Source organism: Lates calcarifer, linkage group LG6, assembly GCF_001640805.2.
Source record: "Lates calcarifer isolate ASB-BC8 linkage group LG6, TLL_Latcal_v3, whole genome shotgun sequence".
Classification (NCBI taxonomy): Eukaryota; Metazoa; Chordata; class Actinopteri; family Centropomidae; genus Lates; species Lates calcarifer.
Window position 1 is genome coordinate 2,141,256 of NC_066838.1, and position 20,294 is coordinate 2,161,549.

The 20,294-nt window shown below is 38.1% G+C and overlaps 2 protein-coding genes across 3 annotated transcripts; both read right to left on the reverse strand.

The window, feature by feature from the left end:
* Nucleotides 1-5,474: 5,474 nt before the first annotated feature.
* LOC108900529 (tumor necrosis factor receptor superfamily member 14) lies at nt 5,475-13,481 on the reverse strand. Of its 2 annotated transcripts, XM_018701629.2 has the most exons (8): nt 13,334-13,481; nt 10,865-10,967; nt 10,478-10,573; nt 7,485-7,610; nt 7,177-7,335; nt 6,991-7,075; nt 6,223-6,365; nt 5,475-6,101 (listed from the first exon to the last, which is right to left on the reverse strand). In XM_018701629.2, exons 2-8 carry the CDS (start codon nt 10,893-10,895, stop codon nt 6,073-6,075), a joined length of 669 nt encoding a protein of 222 aa, XP_018557145.1. In that variant the 5' UTR covers nt 10,896-10,967; nt 13,334-13,481; the 3' UTR covers nt 5,475-6,072. The 2 variants fall into 2 exon arrangements, with proteins under 2 accessions (XP_018557145.1, XP_018557146.1); XM_018701630.2 differs by lacking the exons at nt 10,865-10,967; nt 13,334-13,481 and adding an exon at nt 10,701-10,858.
* On the reverse strand, nt 11,891-19,359 carry LOC108900528 (tumor necrosis factor receptor superfamily member 14-like). Its single transcript, XM_051071015.1, is given in 11 exon segments — nt 11,891-13,570; nt 13,750-13,801; nt 13,899-13,936; nt 14,050-14,167; nt 14,169-14,214; nt 14,315-14,402; nt 15,523-15,678; nt 16,388-16,513; nt 16,844-16,937; nt 17,747-17,883; nt 18,943-19,359. Coding segments are annotated over 11 exon segments (906 nt in total). The 5' UTR covers nt 18,962-19,359; the 3' UTR covers nt 11,891-13,538.
* Between the last annotated feature and the right edge of the window lie 935 nt (nt 19,360-20,294).

The window sequence follows — 20,294 nt, forward strand, 5'->3', positions numbered from 1 at the left end:
AGGCATTTAAACTATTTAAAATACCTGTATTTTTCAATTATATCATAAGTACATGACAGAGGAAACGTCTTTAGGAGGGTCTCCTGACAATAATCCATTCCAACAGGTTTTCCTACAGTTCATCTGTCAGTATAAGAATATCTCAACAGTTTTCTTCTTTGATAGATTTACCACTTCATGACAGTATGTCAACTGATGAGTAAATTTAAAAAAATGTACTAGAGGGTGTGATATGTGACAGTTTGTTACAGTTCTTGAGACTGAAACTAGTGGAACAAACTTTCAGTTAGCTGTCAAGTCCCCAAAAATCTGTCATGGGTTCACAGGTGTAGAAAATATGAATTAATGATGCATTTAACATTTGAGAATCCAACAGCTCTGAGAGTCTTATCATTGCAATACGAGGGGGCTTCATAAAGTACATATCTAAAAATCATATGCAGGGATTTTGATCTCAATGCACCTGTACGTTCTCAAACTAACGTGTCATAACATGTTCTAACATGAACCCTTAAATGCATGCTGCAAGGCAAAAATAAACACAACTTAAACTGTTTTTTCCAACTGTCCTTTTTCCACAAACTTCTTGAAGCCCCCTCGTATGTAAGAACAGTAGGAAACATATAATTGAATGGATCATTGTCAGAGGGTTTGGGTTAGGGAGGGTTAGACCCTCATAAAGACCTTTTATATCATGAAGTGTTGAGCACAGGTGAACTTGTTACAACACAACACAAAATGTTTAGATGGAACATTTGAGTCATTCATGAGTAGTAGTAGTAGTAAGATGTGTTGCAGCTTTGGATAAGAAACATCAGACCTAAACAGCAAGGGGAACCTACATAACATTTTAATCATCAAAATAATTCAATGATTAATGGTGAAATCTTCTGACTTTGTAAAAGAAAAAGAAGGTTGTAAGAGGGACTGTAGGAATAGTTTCATTTAAATCCCATCTTACTGTAGTGCACATGTCACAGGCTTTAGAAGACATGGAAAATATTCATATCTATATAAAAATGATTTGGTTATCTCTGTTTCAATAGTAATTACATTACATGATGACATTGTATCATTGACAATGAAAAATGTATTTGGATGGAACATCATCAGATGGTTAGGGAGGGTTACACTTGCCTCTAGCTTATAAAGAATTTGACACAAACAGTCCAGAAAATACGAAATGTTCAGTAGAATCAGAAACAGCAGTTGTATCAATATTGCAGTCACTGTACATTGTATCTGGTTCTGGGAGTAATACAAATGGCAGCAATAACAGCAGTAGTCATGGTAACAGTAGTAGTAGTAATAATATTGCAGTGTTTCACCCACTAACTTTATTACAATGGAGGCAGTAGGCTTCATCATAAAGAGCTACAGGAGGGTCTACTGTCAATATTCAGGTCTGACTACTTCTTTGTCTACAATTCATACGTCTGTATAATGACTGAAAACATCTGAGATATTTTACTGTGATCTTTTCTTGTGTTTCTCCATATGGTTATTCAAAGTTTTGTCAGTATTTTTACCAGTGAACAAGTGAGGATTTGATTATGAAGATGTTTATAGCTGTTACCATTTCAGCCACTAGAGGTCAGGACTGCACCACGTGGTACTGAAGGTAGTAAATGTTACCCTGAGCTGTAAAACCACAACTATGAAAACTGGTAGATAACATTTTAATATCAGTCTCATTCCTGGCTCACTGGTTCATAACTAGAAAAAGATTCATCAAATACTGCAACATTCAGGTCCAGAGATGTGAACTCGAGTCACATGAATTGGGCTCAAGTCAGATTTGCAGATTTTGCATTTTGTATGAACCATTTTGAACTAACAGCAGTAAAAGCAGCAGTAACAGCAGTGCAGTTAGTCATAGCAGTGCCTGTCGTCTTGGCAGTGCTTACAATACACATAGACCTATGTGTTTCACTTCCTTGCACCAGTTTGCAGCTGCTTCATGTACAGTAGTCTGATACAATGTTCAAACATCAACTTCACACACTGTAAAGCACATGAATGTGGTTAACAGTTGTTACAACAGACTCCATCTCCTCCCATAATGCACCACTTCCTCTTTGGTTAGATCTACAGATGAGAGAGCCTGATGTTTACTGCCCTGTGTTTCAGTTTCTTTTGATGAGAGAAGGTCAGGAGGAGCAGGAGGTCAGACCCAATGATGACTTTAAAATTAGCTCATAGATTTCTATTAGGAGTGCTTAATCCTGCCTGATTGTACCTCACTTAAAAGCTTTCAACTGGCCAAATGAGTCTAATGGATTAAATCAAATAGCAACATTTCTATTGGTCAACTTTGTTAATGCAAATAACAAGTTCAGTTTTTGTCCTGTCATACTTGGGCTTTTTTAACTTCCTCTTTCAAATTAAAGGTACAGGAAACTTTGGGTCAGATTATCACCTGCTTGGAGAGAGTGTTCTCGCTCCATGTTTTACTCGCAGTGAATTCAACATATCACCCCTCATATGTCCCCAGACCAGCTACTGATTTAGACCACCAATCACACATCAAACACAATATGCAGGGAAGTGTAGTGCTCCCTGTTCCCTGAGCTTTGTCATCCATGTCCTGAGAAACTCCTGATTCTGTTTAGTTCAGAGAGAAACAAGACCTTATTCATCAGTCTCTGATTAACAGGGAAGTGATATGATGACCCAGCTATTATGTGATATACATATATATAAGATTAAAGGGGCCCTGTAATTTTCTTGTAAAGAAACTAAATTTCTGTTCACCTTCCATGGCCTGTACTGCAAAACATGCATTCATTCTGACTGCAAGTACACAGATTAAACTTCAGATCCATAATCAGCACAGTAACATAATAATAATCAGAATGGTTTCAGCTTGTGTAATGCTTCTGTTGATTGAGCCCACAGACTGCAGAGGTAAAGTAAGAAAAGGGAAGGCCAAATTTTTCTTTTGACTTCTAATCAGTTAATTAGGGATGCAGCAGCACTTTCACACACTGTGAACATGTTTTTATGCCTCCATGATGGTGACAGCCAATTTGCTGTAACATTTCAGCTCTGCAGTAAAACTGTGTGTAATCTAAATTTTATCCCACAGTTTTAACATGTCATGGTTTGTGCTGGTTTCATCGTTAATGTTCAGCTTGTTTTCCCAAACGTTTCAGATCTTCCAGTTGAACTCTTTAAGCAGCACCATGTCTTCACTCCTGCTCAAAGAGAATTTGCATTAACACTGAATTTATATGGACCTGAAGCCTAAAGCCTAAACTCTGGACAATGACTGGAGAATCAGGTCAGGATGTTCTCTGTTGCTGTCCTTTCACACATGCAGCACACAGTAGGAGAATATCTGTGCGATGTGTTCTCACACACTGGAAATGTTCTGTTTAAGTGAGAGTCTGCAGCAGGAGAAAATGTCACCAATGCTCATTCACTCACTGTGAAATCTCCACACAGTTACCTGTTCTATTCATATGGGCTCACTTGGACATTACACAGTCTTTATACTGGGAAGCAGGCAGGATAAAGTCTGTTTAATGTCCAGTTCGACTGGAAACAGGTGGTTGCAGACTGTCAATGCCAAACCTGGATTCAACACATCACGATCAGACATGCTGGGTGGCAAGGTACTGCAGTGGTGTGTGTGACAGTTTATAGGCATTTATCCAACACCAGCATGTGCACAATGCTTGGATGTCAACTCAATCTGAATCCTTTGGAGCCTCTCAATACATGTTTTCCCTTCACATCTACAGGGGAAAAGAGTCTGTTCCATCATCAGCCCTGCAGAAATAATGAGATGAAGCAACATCTCAGAGCTAAAAATATGTACAGGAAGAGGAGGGTCTGCACGCTGTGCACAGACAACACAAAACAACACTCAGAAGATGAAGGTACAGACATGTAGCCAGTCTGTAGGAAAGGCTCTGCACATGGCTGAAGAAGCTGGATATCTACAGCTCATGGATTGTTCTCCAACAGTGGGATTTATACAGGTAGCCCTTGAAAAGGTCATCAGTACTTCTACTTCTCAGTGTTGTGTAAATGACAATTAAGACTGTATGAGACTGAAGAAATGAATGAATTATCTCACACATTGCATTTGAACATTTTTTCTGTTTACTTACTGTGTATTTATTGTTTGTTTCTATTTCAGAATAGTTTTTACAGTTTCTTTTCTTCAATATAATGGCCCTGGGGCGTACATGAGACCATGGACTTGGGACAGATCCAAAATGAGATGTGTGTTGACACTGCACAGACCAGTTCAACTTCTGTGTTCCTAATTAACTTGACGAACAACAACCTTATTCACATAACAACCATCATTTTAGCCTCATAACAGTGAGCAGTTTTCATAAGTTGAGGCAACAGGCAAAAATTGCAGAGCAGCAGCTTTGAGAGAGAATCTGTGTAAAGTGGTGCTGTTACAGGATTATTAGAGAAGAACTTCTCTGTCATGACTTTGTGAGTAAACGTGTAAATGTACCTTAACGATACATGGATCCAATGAGTGCACAAGACCTGCCTGATATTCCTCTAAGGAAAAACTGATTTCTATCAGTGCTGGGAAATAACTTGGTACATGCAGTACTGTACTTATTTTTTGAGGCACTTGTATTTCTGTTTTATGCTACTTCATACCTCTATCCCACCATATTTCAGAGGGATGTATCTTTGTTTGTTCATTTAGTGTATTTGACAGCTTTAGTTACTCATTACTCCTAAGATGAACGACTTTTACTTAAGTTGTAGTTTTCATACAGGACTTTCACTTGTAATGGAGTATTATTACATTACTGTGTTAACACTTTTAACTTATAAAGGATCTGAATGCATCATCCACCATTCTTTTGTGTGTATATATTACAGCTAAATTTGTATTGTTCATCTCATTTGTATAAACATGGATCCTGAGTCAGTCCTAAGACTGGAGATCAGATCCCATTACTCTGCCACAAAGGTGCTTAAAAACTTTGATCACACCAATTTAGTAGTAGAACACAGTTTACCTGACTGTCATGGGAAGTTCATTATTGGCTGTTTACAACTTCCTACTTGTCCTTGATGTGATGGCCCTGGGTGTGGCTACATGGGACCACGGACTCAGAACAGATCTGAGGACAGATCATAAAGAACAAATGAGATGTGTGTGTGTTGATCACTGCACAGACCAGTTCCTCTGTGTTCCTAATTAACTTGACAAACAACAACCTTATCCACAGGCTACAGTTCTACAAGTGTATTTACTAGCTGTTGTCATTTGTTGTGTGTTTATTCTATTGTGTACTGTTATCAGTAATGAGTGATGTTCACTGAGAACTGTGTCTGATCACTTATCTGAGCCCTGCGGCTGACAGTAACTTTAACTCAGTCATCAAACTGGTCCCAGGTCAGCTTCAAAAGTAACACTGAAAGTGGAAATCATCCACATCTGCTCTCCTCCATAATCATTACACACACATACACATTATTTTAGAAAATCCAGTTACTTGTTTTTATTAGTAATTCACAGAAGGAAAACTTTAGCAGTACAAATAGCTGCCTCTCAAAACACATGAAAACAAAAAGTAACAAAAAACAAAAACAAACAAACAAAAAACCAAGAGCAACGACCATGATCATTTCAAGCAAGATGCTAAATGTGGGTTTCAGATGCACACAATGACAGAGCTGTACTGTGCCAGAAACAACATGCAGAAAAACAATGTATAAAATTAGCTTGGAAATAATGAGATGACACCTATAAAAATAACATCATAATAAAATACAAAAATAACTTTAAAGTGAAGGCAGTGGTAAGCTTTACTGAGAAACCTAAAGAGTTCACAGTAACATTTGTGGTTAATTGCCTCCACAGTATTTCTAAAAGTACTTTAGCTGAGAGGTTGAAACATGTTATATTTAGTGTTACATTTAGTTTCGTTATTACATGTGTAACAAAGTCAACACACTGCAGAGGCAAAAAGATGGAGCCTTACACAAGGGTCCACTGTAGATGTGACACTGTATTCCACCCTGAGATCAGTGTTTCTCATATTAACTTATAAACTGAGCATTTATAAGAAACAAATGGAGAGGTTATACCTTACCAGCTGTTATTCTCCTGCCTGGAAAATAAAAGATAGGGAAATATTAGGATGAACAGTTAGTCAGAGTAAGTGGGAGAAAAAAAAGTTAAGTTATGTAAAATCAGACATTAGACAAATCAGATGCAAAGAAAGCACTAACCTCTAGTCACAAGCCCAACAACTGTTACTGACAAAAAACAAATAAGAGGTAGAAACATAAAGTAATGATTTCTCCATGCACTACTGCAGACAACATCATTAGTCAGGCCTCCTTCTTTGACCTTTACTTGGGTTTCTGAGCAGCTGTTGGAAAAGAGAAGAGAGAGATGCTTTAGTTCTTTGTTACAGAATTTCAGTCTCATCCATGTCTATGTCTTTGTTCTCAAGATTTGATTTTCTTTTTATTTGTGTCCTTAATAATTATTCTAAGTTAACACTATAAGATACAGTGAACTGATTCAGTTTTAACTGAAGTAGATCACCATGGTAACCTATAATGTACAGATCTCTCCAGAGGATCAGATCAAAACCTGTAAACAGTCTGACTACCTGACCAATCAGATCACTGGAAAAACTGGGTTACCATTTCTACAGGATCCTGACAGGGACAAAACAGTTTCAAATAAAGTGCTGCTCCAGGCTTTCCATGTGTTTAAATGGAGTTTCTAACAGACAGAGGCAGAGTTTATCACACTAATGACTGGACCTGCAACTGTTTATGCTCAAACTGACTTTTTGAAAAAGTGTTCTGAGTGACTGGCCCTCAGATAAACTAATGAAATGAGTATGACACTGGCATACTGCCAATGTCTCAAAACTCCAGTGGATGATAGGGATCTAACAGGAATCTAACACTAAAGATCATAAACTTGTACAGTGATATAAACTTGTGTGATATACTTTCAGAGTCATTCTAATAGAATCCTACATTGTCCAAGCTGTGCAGTTCACACCATCCTGTGAAAAATAGCCTGGCTGGCAGTCTTCACACACTGTGTCAGTCCTGCTGGTTCCTTAAGGAAAGATACAAAACTCAGATTCATACAGAGAACCTAACATCCTCTGAAAATCCACCATTTATCAGACTTCACTGTCAGACTTTCATTTGTCTTACCAGGTTCTTTAATCATCTGACCAGGTGCACAGGGTGTATGCTTCTCTGCCATACTACATCCTCTGTCATCCACCACACTTTTGCAGTAATATCCACTTAAAACATCACAAACTGTGTCAGTTGTTGCTGCACATTTCTGCTGGGTAAAGAGACCATGAGCTGAAAAACAGAAACATCATCATCATTATTTTATGATCAAATTTAGATCATTTAAACTATTTAAATATACTGCAACTGGTTTGCCTTTTAATTACAGACCATACTTTTAATTTTTGTAACTTTCTCAAACCTGTTCCATCTGATTGTACCTGACACACAGGTAGTGCAGGGGAAACACTTCTTCAGTCCATTGGGTTGGTTCATAAAAGTCCCATTCTCACAGGGACTGCAGCGTGTGCCTAACTGTGGTGTACAGTCTCTTTGAACAACTGTGCCTGTTAAAGACAACACAACGTAAATGTCAACATCACATCAGGATCAAGGCCTTCATCATGAAGTGAGATTAGTGGGTTACACAACTTTCTTTGAGCTAGATTTAAAGGTTCAGTGAAGCCTGATAACCCAAAGAGAGCCACATTAACTTTAACTTGTATCATGATACAGGTTCCAGTTCTGTTAATATAATCCAGCATCTATAGATGGAGAATAACAGTAACAGAAAGAGCTAGTAACACATGAAGTTCACATATGAGCATGCAGCTGTTTCAGGTCAGTAACAGGTGCATCTATGATGAGAATGGCTTTGTCTTTGCCAGTTAGGATGCAGAATAAGCATGTTTGAGAGTTCCACTTTGACCAGAGAGAAGAGGAGTATTCACTTTTCATCCAGGTTCTAGTTTATAAATACCATTTCCCATCTAGACCAGTATAAAATACATAAAGGTTTGACATTCCACTTGTCAAACCAAATCATTTTCCTTTCTGTTGTGTATCACACTTTATCCACTAATATCCTGCGAACTGTAAATATTCAGACTCTTCATGTGTTTGCTTTTAGTGTATCAAATACTGAACAACCCATGCAGCTCCACTCGTGAATAGTTCAAATATAACCTGTACAGGTTTGCCCAGTGTGTTCTTAATGTATAAAAAAGAACAAATCTGCAGTTTCTCAGTGAACTGTTTCATTAATTCAACAATAAGAAATCAAACAACTTGGAAGTGCATGGGCCTGCTAACTAAATGTAATCTTATTCTCTATTTGAGTAAACCTTTAACCATGCCTGTCTAACCGTCTGCACTCCTCCCGGATATAAACTACTTCCGAGATCATCTTCACCGTTCTTGAGCCACGCATTGAAAGAGAACGAGAGCTAAGTGTGAAAAATGAATGACTGCATGCGGTAAGAGACCCTATACTCCTTATTCTTGTGAAGGTGTTAGTTCACACATCACTAAGTGTGATTCCGTTGCAACACCTGGCAATCACAGTGTTTAATTTTTTCCTCTTCATGTGCTTTTCATTTTCATTTTGAACTGCTTCAGTATGTGTTCTATAAACTAATACTGCCTCACCTTTGTCCAGTTAACAAGTGTTAATTGATTGATATAGAAAAAAGAAGGTCCTGACAGAAACAGGCTTGTTGGGTCATTGCTGGTCAGGTCAGATAAGGATGTTACAGCTCCGTCTCTAAATTTGTTCAGACTTGGTCTATCTCATGAATGAGTCCCAAAACCAAGGCCAGTAAAATATTTCTGTTCAAATCCCATGTTTTCATATTGTTTCCTTGGTATTAATTCATTTCTACAGCATCAGAAACACCTTATCCAGGAAGCTATGTTTAAGCATTAGTATCTTGAAACATACATTCCCAGCCTCACCAAACTTACAAGTTGGACAAACACGTTCTCAGTATGACTGAACCACTAAAAGTTGGTTTGAAATCCCCATTAAATTTCTGTAAGGCCCTAGGTTTGGAAATTAACTGCAAAATTCCTAAACAAGTGACACTGAAGATATTATGAACTCATTTTTTCAGTCTTTTTTCAGGTACAATCTATTATAGTCTATTATTATTTTTGTTCCAGTATCTGAGATCTTTACCACTAATGGATGTGAAGATATCATGAATAAAACTTAATGTATAATAATTTAGTGTAAACAGAGTGTAAATGTTCTTTAGTGTTTCTATCATAGATAAATACACATAGTTAAAAATAGCTGAAACCATTGTTTCTGTCACTTATTGTGATAAACTTTCTCAGCTTTCTGACTAAGTATCTCAAAATAATGTGAGAAACGTTTTCAGAATGATGATATAAAAATATTCTGAAATACCTATTTTTGACAATGTTTCTCATTATTTTAGAGTTTAAGTTTGACACCAAAATGACTTACAGAATCTTTTTTTTCCCATATTTCATAATAGTGGCAGAAATGGGCTTCCATATAAAAACAATGCCTTTAACTATGAGTATTTATCTATGAAGGGAACATGGAAGAGCACTGACACACATTTTCATGTTTTTACTACCTACCCCACATACCGAAAATGACAGAAAAATGCAACCACACCTGGTTTTGTCCTTAATATCTTCAAGTCCATTTATGGTACAGACCTCAAATTTTAGCACTAAATTAACTAATAATTGTATCTGAAGAAAATAATGACTGATGTGTAAAAATATTGGTCTATTATACTTTCAATATCACTTTCATTTAGGAATTTTGGACTTTTTTCCTTATCTGGGAACTTCAATGAACAGGCATGCAGTACAAACTTTTAATGGTTCAGTCATACTGAGAACATGTTTGTCTTCCATCTTACAAAGTTTAATGAGGCTGGGAATAATATGTTTCAAGACATTAAAGCTCAAACATGGCTTACCAGGTAAAGTATTTTTGAAATTACCCTGTGGGCTCGGCTGAACTAAGGTTTTATAATGATTTCCATACAGTCCCTAAATCACTCCTGAAGACGAGTGAGATACAGCATCACTGCCATTAGAACTTACAGGTACACATGGGTCAAATTAATGAATACCCAGACTGAGTACCATAATTCCAACGGCACTTGAAGTAGCACACGCCTTATTACCAAATGAGTCATTAATTCCAAACATGCAGTCATCTTAAGAAAAAAAAACGATAAACGTAATATGGAAATGTCTGGGTACATGATTCGTGAGTCATATTTCTGGTCAGTGAGTCAGTTTTAGGCTATTGTGTCTCATTATGTCTTTACTTCAGAAGTTTGTGGGAATTTTTGCAAGATGAGACGACATTAAGTGATACGCAGTTCGGAGACAAAATGGAGGCTATACTTTCGTTTTCACTTCTTTACGTAACACCATTTCGTACCTTCGTGGCACTTTGGGCAGCACTGTCCGTCACGTGTGGGGTACTCCTTCGCTCGACAACACCATCCTGGTACCGTGAAGGCGGCGACATACCCTCCTGAAAAAAACTCAGTGTTTACATGCTGGCACTGGTCTGCACTTCACATAGCACACAAAGCTAAGCTAATGCTAGCCTGAGCATTGAAAGTACTTCAGGTTTGGATTTGTATTTCTGAGGCACTTACCAAAGACAAACAACTTCAACAACATGTTACCATACCGCGTTGCTGCTCAGTGTTTTGAGCCCGTTAGTTTAATTTGTAAACCAACTGTTAAGACTCAGTACAGCTGCTACAGAAACAGCCTCATGTAATACGCCATGGAAGTCAACAACAGAGAGCGCTGTCACCTCTTTCTCTCGTTCTTCTCGCTCTCCTCATTCTTTAACAGCGGGTGACAACTGTTAAGGTGAATTACCGCAACCTGCTCTGATGGAGTGTGGTCACAGTTCCCTGAATCCACCAGGAGAGAGAGACAGAGACAATGAGACCTTGTTCTCCTGAATGACCCACTTTTAAAAATTCTAACAGTCAGATCAGTTATAGACTCTGGGTTCAATACTCCCACCACACATTTCTTTAGTTTTTCTCCATGTGTTTCATACTTCAGACAGCAACAGACGACATGTTCAAACTTTTCTTCTTCACCACATTCACATATAATAGTATATATAATATGTATATATAATATCATTATGTGTCACTGCCACTGTGGAAACCTGTTTGTTTTTTTAGTTCTTATACATTTAAATTAAAGAGCATGTCACTGTCTGAAGCAGCACAAACCTGCAGCTCTTTGATCCATGACATACACTGCCTTCAGAAAGTATTCAGACCCCCTCACTTTAAAAAAAATTACTTTGTTATGTTGTAGAATTTCTGGAGCTCAGCCAGAGAGACCATCAGGTTCTTGGTCACCTCTGTAAACAAGGCCCTTCTCCCCCAGTTGCTCCATTTGCTCCTCACCATGCTCTTGTGAATCTTCAATACAGAACAATCTTTTTGTAGCCTTCCCCAGATCTGTACCTCAACACAATCCTTTCTCTAAGCTCTGCAGACAGTTCCACCAACCTCATGACTTATTTCAATGTGGTATTTCAGTTTTTGATTTTAAATTTATAAAAATAAATAAATAAATAAATGAAAAATTCAATAAGTCTGTTTATACATTACCATTATGAGGTATCGAGTGTAGATTGATGAAGGATCTTTTAGTGAATAACTTTCTGAAAGCTCTGTATGTGGGCTTTTATTAGTTTACACTAAAATAACAACCTGTTATTCTCTGTCCTCTGTCTTTAAAGAGACATGACAGGTTTAAGGTCAGTACCAGGGTCAGAAAAGAACTGAGATTTAATTAGAGCCAACTGACCTGATTCTTGACTAAAGACTGTCTCACTTTTATAGTAAAATATGATACAAAAATACACTTGTTTATATAAAACTGTACATGGAGTTTACAGAAGGACACAGAGTAAAGAAACATACAGTATATTACTTAGTTAAAAAGAGAAAAAGCTTCATTTACAGCATGAGCAGAGCTGGAGGAACAAGAAACTGCAACATGAAAAATAAAGCACATTCAGTACATTCAACACATTCAGCCCATAAAAACAAATGTTCTTTGATAGCACTGACATCAGCTGTGTGTTTTGCTCAGAGCTTCATCAGACTGATAGAAGTCTTTGTCTTTTCATGAACCTGATGAAACAAACACCTGTCTTCTTTCTGATTGGTCACTAATTTAATACATTCCACACATCCATCTACTTTGTATTCATTTGAATTTGATCTCCAGTCCATTATTACACAAGTCCATCTTCTGTCTGTGCTGAGTTGATTATTTAAACCTTCACTTCCACTGTGGATTATGTTGAAGCCAATTAACATTGACCAGGACTCATTTTGTTTTAATCCAACATGTCTGCAGGAAATGTCCCAGAGTTAGACTACACTGTTTCAAACTACACATCACTATTTCAAACAGAAAACAACTTACAGCTGTGTCATACCTCCCAGGACCCTTCACTCTAAATGAATTTAACTAGTTACCTTAAGGAGCAGAGCCACGCCTCAACTCCACCTCTAACACCTGTCAAATCTACACATTATCCCTCCTTCCCTCATCCCTCCCTATTCTGCTGCGTTCTTCTCCCACGACTGAGTTCCTGTGATCAGAGTGGAGTCACGTCATGATGGAACCCCCACAGTCAGTCTGTCTCCACCTGCTCTTCAGTACGTCCTCCCAGACCAGTCTAACAGATGACATCCTTCACTACGGCCCTACACATCCACTCATCTGTCCTCAGCATCCAACACCTCCTTCTCTACTAAAACCTTTAAATGACATGTTGTTGTATCGTGTTCCTCACCAGTGAACTCACATTTAGAAAGCTGCAGTTTAACTCTCAGCTGTTGCTCCTGTCATTTCAACAGAATTGTCCAAAGGACCTGTGCAGCACAAACACTGGAACATTATTAACATATTAATGTTTGAATCATCTACAGGGATCATTAGATTCCAGTTGATTTACACCTGACAGTCAGCCTGCAGCATTCATACAACATATTGTTACTGATATTTCATAACTCACAAACACAACTTGAACTCAAGTGTGAGTAAATATACTGTGTTCATCATCCTTCCCAAATTAAAATGTCCACTGTGAAGGATTATTATAATGTTCCTCACTGGTCCTCTGATGGCAGCTGATGTCCCATCATGCTGCAGTAAAAGACACTGTCCTCATCCTCTTCTGCTGATCTGGGGTCAGGTAGCAGTGCCACAGGTTAGGCAGGGTTTATCAGACGTCCCTCACCCCAGCAAGGTTTCCCAGCTCCTCCTGAGACGTTCCCAGTCCTGATGGGATCTGTAATCCATCCAGAAAGTTCTGGGTCTACCTCGGGGTCTCCTACCAGTTGGACGTGGCTGGAAAATCTCCAAAGGAAGGCAGCAGAGAGTCGTCCTGATCAGATGTCTGAACCACCTCAACTGGTTCCTTTCAATGTGAAAGATGAGCAGCTCTACTCGGAGCTCCCTCTGGATGAATCCATCTCTGAGCAGCAGAGAAAGACATGATGGACAGTGTTCACTCCAGTGTATCTTCAGGTCGTTTCTAATGCTGAGGAAAGAAATATGTTTAAATAAAGCACAAACTTCTTCTACATTTGTAAAGACTTCACAGAGTGACGTCAGCTCAGTCATGTTTCAAGAAAGACTTCACTGCTGTCTCACCTGCTGCTGTTGGCATTGGCATCATTACACCGGTTTCTCCTCCATTAATCTCCTAAATGAAATAATTAAAATTCTTAGATTAACCAAGTATTGTCATCTACCACAGTGTACACATACATACAGTTTGAAAAAGAGAATAACAAACATACCTCTGGGGGACTGTTCTCATTCTTTTTGCTGAAATGGCCTAAAAACAAAACCAATGAAAAACATCTTGATCAACAACATCATGACTTGATAGAAAGTTTTATCAAACATTAAACCATGATCACATTTCATCTGACTACACACAGATCTTACCTGTCAGCCATTTTCTCTTTATGAATATGACTACAGCTGCTATTAATAACAAAGGCACTACAACGCTGATCACAGTCACTGTCGTGTTTAAACTGTGTTCTCCACATTGAGCATCAGTCTGTAGCAGTTCCTGGTCTGATCAGCTGAAGGTTTATTGATTCACATCTGGAATGACAGAGGGACATTTTTACAGGAAAATGTATAGATACTACAAATTGACTGCAGTAAGAAACCAGGTGTGTGTCTGATGTGAAGTTTCACTTACTGTGTGTGTAGCTGACAAGATGTAAATGTCCCATCTGAAAATGTTCCATCAGGGCAGTCAGAGCACTCAGTGTCTGTGGAGGCTGTTCCTGTACAAACACACATTATATACATGTTGACAGTAGTTACTAATGAACATATATTATGAAATGATCAGAGTGTTATATGACATCATTACATGTCATCAGACCTGTCTGATTTCCATTCAGTAGGTTTTTAAAAACTATCTGATTATTATTATTATTATTATTATTGAAAACTAGACAATCTAAACATTCAGAAACATTTCTCTGGTTTCAGTTTACAAATTGATTGTTGATTCTTTAATAATTAGAGTTTGATGAAATGTTCTCCTGCAGCTCTTTTCTCACAGGTGCAGATAAAGAGGAGATTTTTATTCAGTGTAAAGGAGAAATCACATCAGCTTCATAAACAAACCTTCTACTGTTTAACACTGAAGTTATCTAAATGGTATTAGCTGCAGTAATTTATGCAAATATTTCAGCACAGGATATTTATTCTAAAATGTTTATGCTGATCCAGACACATTTTAATGGATCATCATCAGCTAAAGTAAAACTGATCATGTTGCAGCTCTGCAGCTTTTCACTGCATGTGTGAGTTTGACAGATGATTTGGCAGCATGAGTGATTCTGTCCTGACACCTGGGCTGGTACCATACAGATTCATTTCACTCCAATGCTAATTATGATTAGCAAAGATAAGTTAATGAATGATTTTGAGCTGGTGCTGTCACTTTTGCAAGTTAAAATAACAAACATAATGACAGGCCAAAATAAAACCTGTTGGACTGAGTCTCTGTAGTTCCAACAACTCCAACAGATCAAATCACCTCAACTTCAGGAGTCACATTCTCTGTCATATCAGTAATTAACTTTATTACCTTGACAGGGCAAAAAGAGCAGGTGTGTATGTGCTAAACTGTTAGCAAGGGGCATTGAGAAAGTGAGCACAGGTCAGACAAATGGACAGGAAGCAATGATCCATTTCTTTTCCTTTGACTGTGAAGATGTTGGACACTTCTTGAAAACACAAACACAAACCAAAAGTTCCATAACTGATGGCTCCAGGTTGACTGGATGGATCAGCTGACCTGCTCCACACTGAGACTTTTATGGTTTTTATAGTTTTAAAACTTTAAAATCTAAACCTACAGTCTAATGTTAAAGTCAGAACAAGAAGACCAACCTTTTTTACTGATGTATTGTCCTGGTTCACAGTGTCTGTGTCTCTGTGCTGCCTCACAGCCTTTGTCTTTGACGTCCATACAGTAGAATCCTTCCAGTGGTTCACAAACTGTATCTGATGTTGATGTACATGAAGTCTTTATCTTCAGACCAGAGCCTGTCAACACATATAGAGGTTACATATAGAGATGCAGAACTTCTATTCTGTTTTATATTCTACAGAGAAAGTGTTTTTTTCTGCCGAGATGACATCTTTAATAAATGTGATACAGCAGTTTCTCCACTCTGTGAATTTATTGGAAGACATCAGTCTAAATATGGATTTGATAGAGTGGAGAACAAAACTGCTCATATATAAAACCCAGTGGAAGTATAATTTCATTGTGGCAGGAAAAAGGAGAGATGGAGGCTACAACTAACTTCTGCAGGAGAGGTCAGTTCTATCATTACTTCAAGTCTCACTGACAACAACTTGCTTACTGCTGTTTAGATAAATACAAATACTGAGCAAACTACAGAGGACACCACAGTCTCAGCTGATATTAACAGACTGACTGAGCCTCATGTGGAAAGTCTTGTGACTCTGTTATGTCGAAGGAGTCTGTTGTGACACTATCCATGTCTTCACTGGATTTGCAGTATTTCATACTTTCTCTCTACAGCCAGTCAATTATCATCAATGCTAAATCAGTAATGTGCAGTAAACTCATCAAAATGAATCAAAATGTTTTGTCTTCAAACCAAACAGTTGTCTCAATTCTTACACAGCAGTAGTAGCAATAATATACTTACTTACTGATTTTACTGAAAGTTACTGAAGTTTTTTTTTTACTAATATTTAACTAAAAATATGAACAGAGATCTACCTGTGTTACAGTTTGTGCAGGGAAAACAGTTTTTAAGTCCAGTAGGTTGATTCATGTAGGTTCCCTCTAAGCAAGGCAGACAGGACGTACTTCTGAACTCTGTGCAATCTGTTTTAACACGACTTCCTGTTGAAAAGAAAATCAACAGTTTAATTTCATGCATTATGTTTCTATGGAATGACAATGTATAATGTTGAGAGTCGAGGTGACATACACTGCTGTCTACTACAGTTTCATTCTTCTCACTCTCACCACATGAAGACAAAGTTTAAAACATTCCAGCCTGTTCTTTTACTGTTGGAATTAAAGTCCAGTCAGATTCAGGTGCTTCACTGATACATTTCACTTGTGAACAGAAACAGCTCATGAAGTATGTTTGACACCTGGAAGCACAACACAGACTCCATCTGTAACTACCACAGTGAAATGTCCCTTTAACATTCAGCTGGATCTTACCAGGTGGACACATGGGACAGCATTCATTCCCTGTCTGATACTCTGCTGGATGACAGGTCAGACTGCTTCCACTGAAGACTTTCATCAAAAGTATCTGTGAAGAAGAAGAAGAAGAAGAAGAAGAAGAGGAAGAAGAAGAAGAAGAAGAAGAAGAGGGTTATTGTCTGGTTGAAATATTGACACTGTCAACAACTGGTCTGAATGAATCAGGCAGAGAATGTAAAGATTAAAGAAATGACTGACAGCCACCATGAGGTGGAAAATGACCAGAGGAGGAGGGAAGGTGAGTGGAGGAGGACGCTGCTGCCAGCCAGGACCAAAGAAGGAAGATAAAGATCTGGAGAGGAAGAAGAAGACTGAACACTGAAATGACCAAAGAACAACTATTCTTCCTTTCTACTTTATGAGTTACAGATACTTCTTGTCTTTCTATATTCATCTACTAAATCAAAGTTAAAAAGGTACTTGGTATGAGACCAGTCCTATTCTACTGTATAACATAGTTGCCAAAGTTGTAATTATAGATAATCATGTCTTCAGTAATTTTAAATATATTTACAAACAATTTTAAACCTGCTGCGCGTTCACATGTGCATAAACAGTTCATGTGCAACAGCACTGTTTTTGTCATATTCTCCTACCACCACTTATTTTCACCTCCCACAGATGTTCACTCAGTAGAGCTGATGAAGCCTCTGATGAACAGAGAAACACCTTCACTGTCTCAGTTTATATTAGTTTCTTTCTGGACACTGAAATGACTGTGTATGAGTGACAGAGAGAGACAGAGTCAGAGAAAAAAAGGTTTACAAACTCAGAGATGTTAAAGAGGAGGAGCAGTGACAGACATTACTGCCTGTCAAACACAAGCCTCCTGTAATGTTCTGCAGTAAACAGCTTTACCAACAGAGATGCAGCTGTCAAAGGTTTTCCTCTGGAAGTCATTTTGAAAGGAAGGTTGATTGTTTTCATGAGCTGAGGAGACCATCTCACTGAGATCTGGAGGAGGTGAGTCTTTATCCAAACCAGGAGGAGAACATCTGGAAACAAAGAGAAGTCAGTCACTGCACTGAGCAGTAGGTAACCTGCTTACTGTGAGTGAGAGACTGAGAGGAGCCTGGTTAACTCTCACATTTCTGCTGATAATGGAGCTGTTTCTGATCATGTTTTAAACAGTCAACACACAGATGTAGAACTGGTCTGAACCAGTCTGAGCCTTTGTTTTTCTTTCCTTTGGTGAATGATAACAGGATCTTTGATTTTTCAGCTCACTGTTCAAAGTTCACATTATTAACCTTCAGCTGTTTCATTTCAAAGCTCATCCAGTCTCTCATGTCACTGAGTTTTCAGAGATCAGCTGAACAGCAACAAGTGTCTTGTTTCTGTTATTGGACGGTGTATCAGTGATAGACTGAGCTAACATACTGTAGCCTGTGTCCACACAGCACAGCTCAGACCTGTTACCATGTGAACAGAAGTTTTCCATGATAGCTGCAGTAAGATGAAAGGAATTAAACTCAGTCAAACTGAAAGCGAAAATAAAAGATTTATACAACTGAACAGACTGGAGCAGTTTCTACAGTGTAACAGTCTCTTCCTTTGAAAACATCATTAATAAAAACCAGTGTAAACCAAGCAGATATCACAGCTAGAACTAAAGATACATTATAGTCCTGACTCCTACAGCAGCGGATCAGGGCGAGGCCTCTGTTCTCTGATCGTTAGGATTGACTTTTCATTTCCATGTAAACACTTTATTAATATTGCTGCAGTAGAAGCTGCTCCACTCTGCTGCTACTGAGCTGTTACACTCTCAGACTGTTCTCTGTTCTATTAATCTACTGTATTTATGGACAGAAACATGGTGACAGGATCCGTCGAAGGCCTGTAGAGCAGTTAGCCAACCGATAAAAAAAAAAAAAAAAAAAAAAAAAAAAAAAAAAAAACACATATTCTACTGCGCAGTTTCCTGAGCTGAAACTTTCAGCGGCGACATGAAATTTCATCGCTAACATCACAGTATATTGGTTCTACTGATGCTGTTTCCTGCCGTTTAACAAATAACAACCATAGATAACACGGAGATTCAGACAACTTACCGTCGCTGGTACAGATCATAGTCTCAGCCAACTCAGTTCCGTTTAACAGCGTAAGAGTAGTTCACGTGTCATCGGAAATATGACTACTCAGTGGATCAGTAAAAATGTACTAACACTAACCCTCAGACAGCACAGCACATTCAGACTGAGTTTCTGTGTAATAATCAAAGTACAAAGTCTGTGTGACACATGATCCAATATAATTAAACTGAAAAGCCTCTGTGCAGTCATTGGTCCACAAATGAAACGGAACTGACGGAGTGTAATGATAGGACTGGAATCAGCTTCATACAAAATGAAACTAAAAAAACTAAAAAACTTAAAAAATATAATAATATATAATAAAAATAAATAAATCAACGTCGGCAGCTTCGTATTGTTTTCAGTGTTGAGAAGTGGATGCAGCAGTAGATCCTTGATGTAGGAATCAGAAGCTGTGGCTGTTAGTGACTAAAAGCTTAGTGACCAAACTAAAGACATGACTCGATGATTAATGTTTAACTAAACAGATCATAAAGAAGCTCGAAGACCTTTGGACTTGATCATCTCTGCACTGCATTTTCATATTTTCTCTTCTTCCTGGTGAAACTGAGACAAAGTCCATTGAACTGAAAACACTGAGATAATGTTTCTGTTATTTTGACTTTCATTAAAACAGACAGTTTACAAAGAAGGAACGTTTAGTTAAAGTCAAGTATATAGTGTATATTTAATTCAAGTCAAAAGCAAAGAGACAAAGAAAGCAGGTATTAATGATCCTTTTGTTAATGCCTTTACTTCAGGATGAGTTTACTTGTTTACTTGTGTTAAAGACAAATCTAAATAAAACCCTCCATTAATAACAGGAGACAGACAGCTGCCAAACATGAACAATAATTACTGAACAATAATGTGTCAACTTCACAGCATTCACTGAAAGAGACAGTCTGTTATTAATAACTTCAAAATTAACAGTCAACATTAGCACAAGTCATTTTTAGTTTTAAAGCACAGAATCAGTTATCTCAAGGCTCTTAACATGTACAGCAGGTCTTTATTAACAGAGAGAGACCCAACAGTTCTGACCATGAGCAGCTCTAGGCAACAGTGGAGAGGAACAACTTCCTTTAAGAGGCAGAACCAGACTCGGCGGCCATCTGCCTCGACCGGTTGGGTTGAGAAGGAGAGAGAGCTTAAGCCTTTTAGAACTGCAGGGGAGTTGAAATGAATACCAAAATATTAAACAAAGCTTTTTGTTGGACCCAAAGGTAGGACTCAGATACAGACAGCTGAACGGTGTAAAAAGGCTGTTTCCTGTAAAGTTGAATGACTTCATGCTGAGGCTGAGGTCACTGGAGAGAGGGACAGGCAGT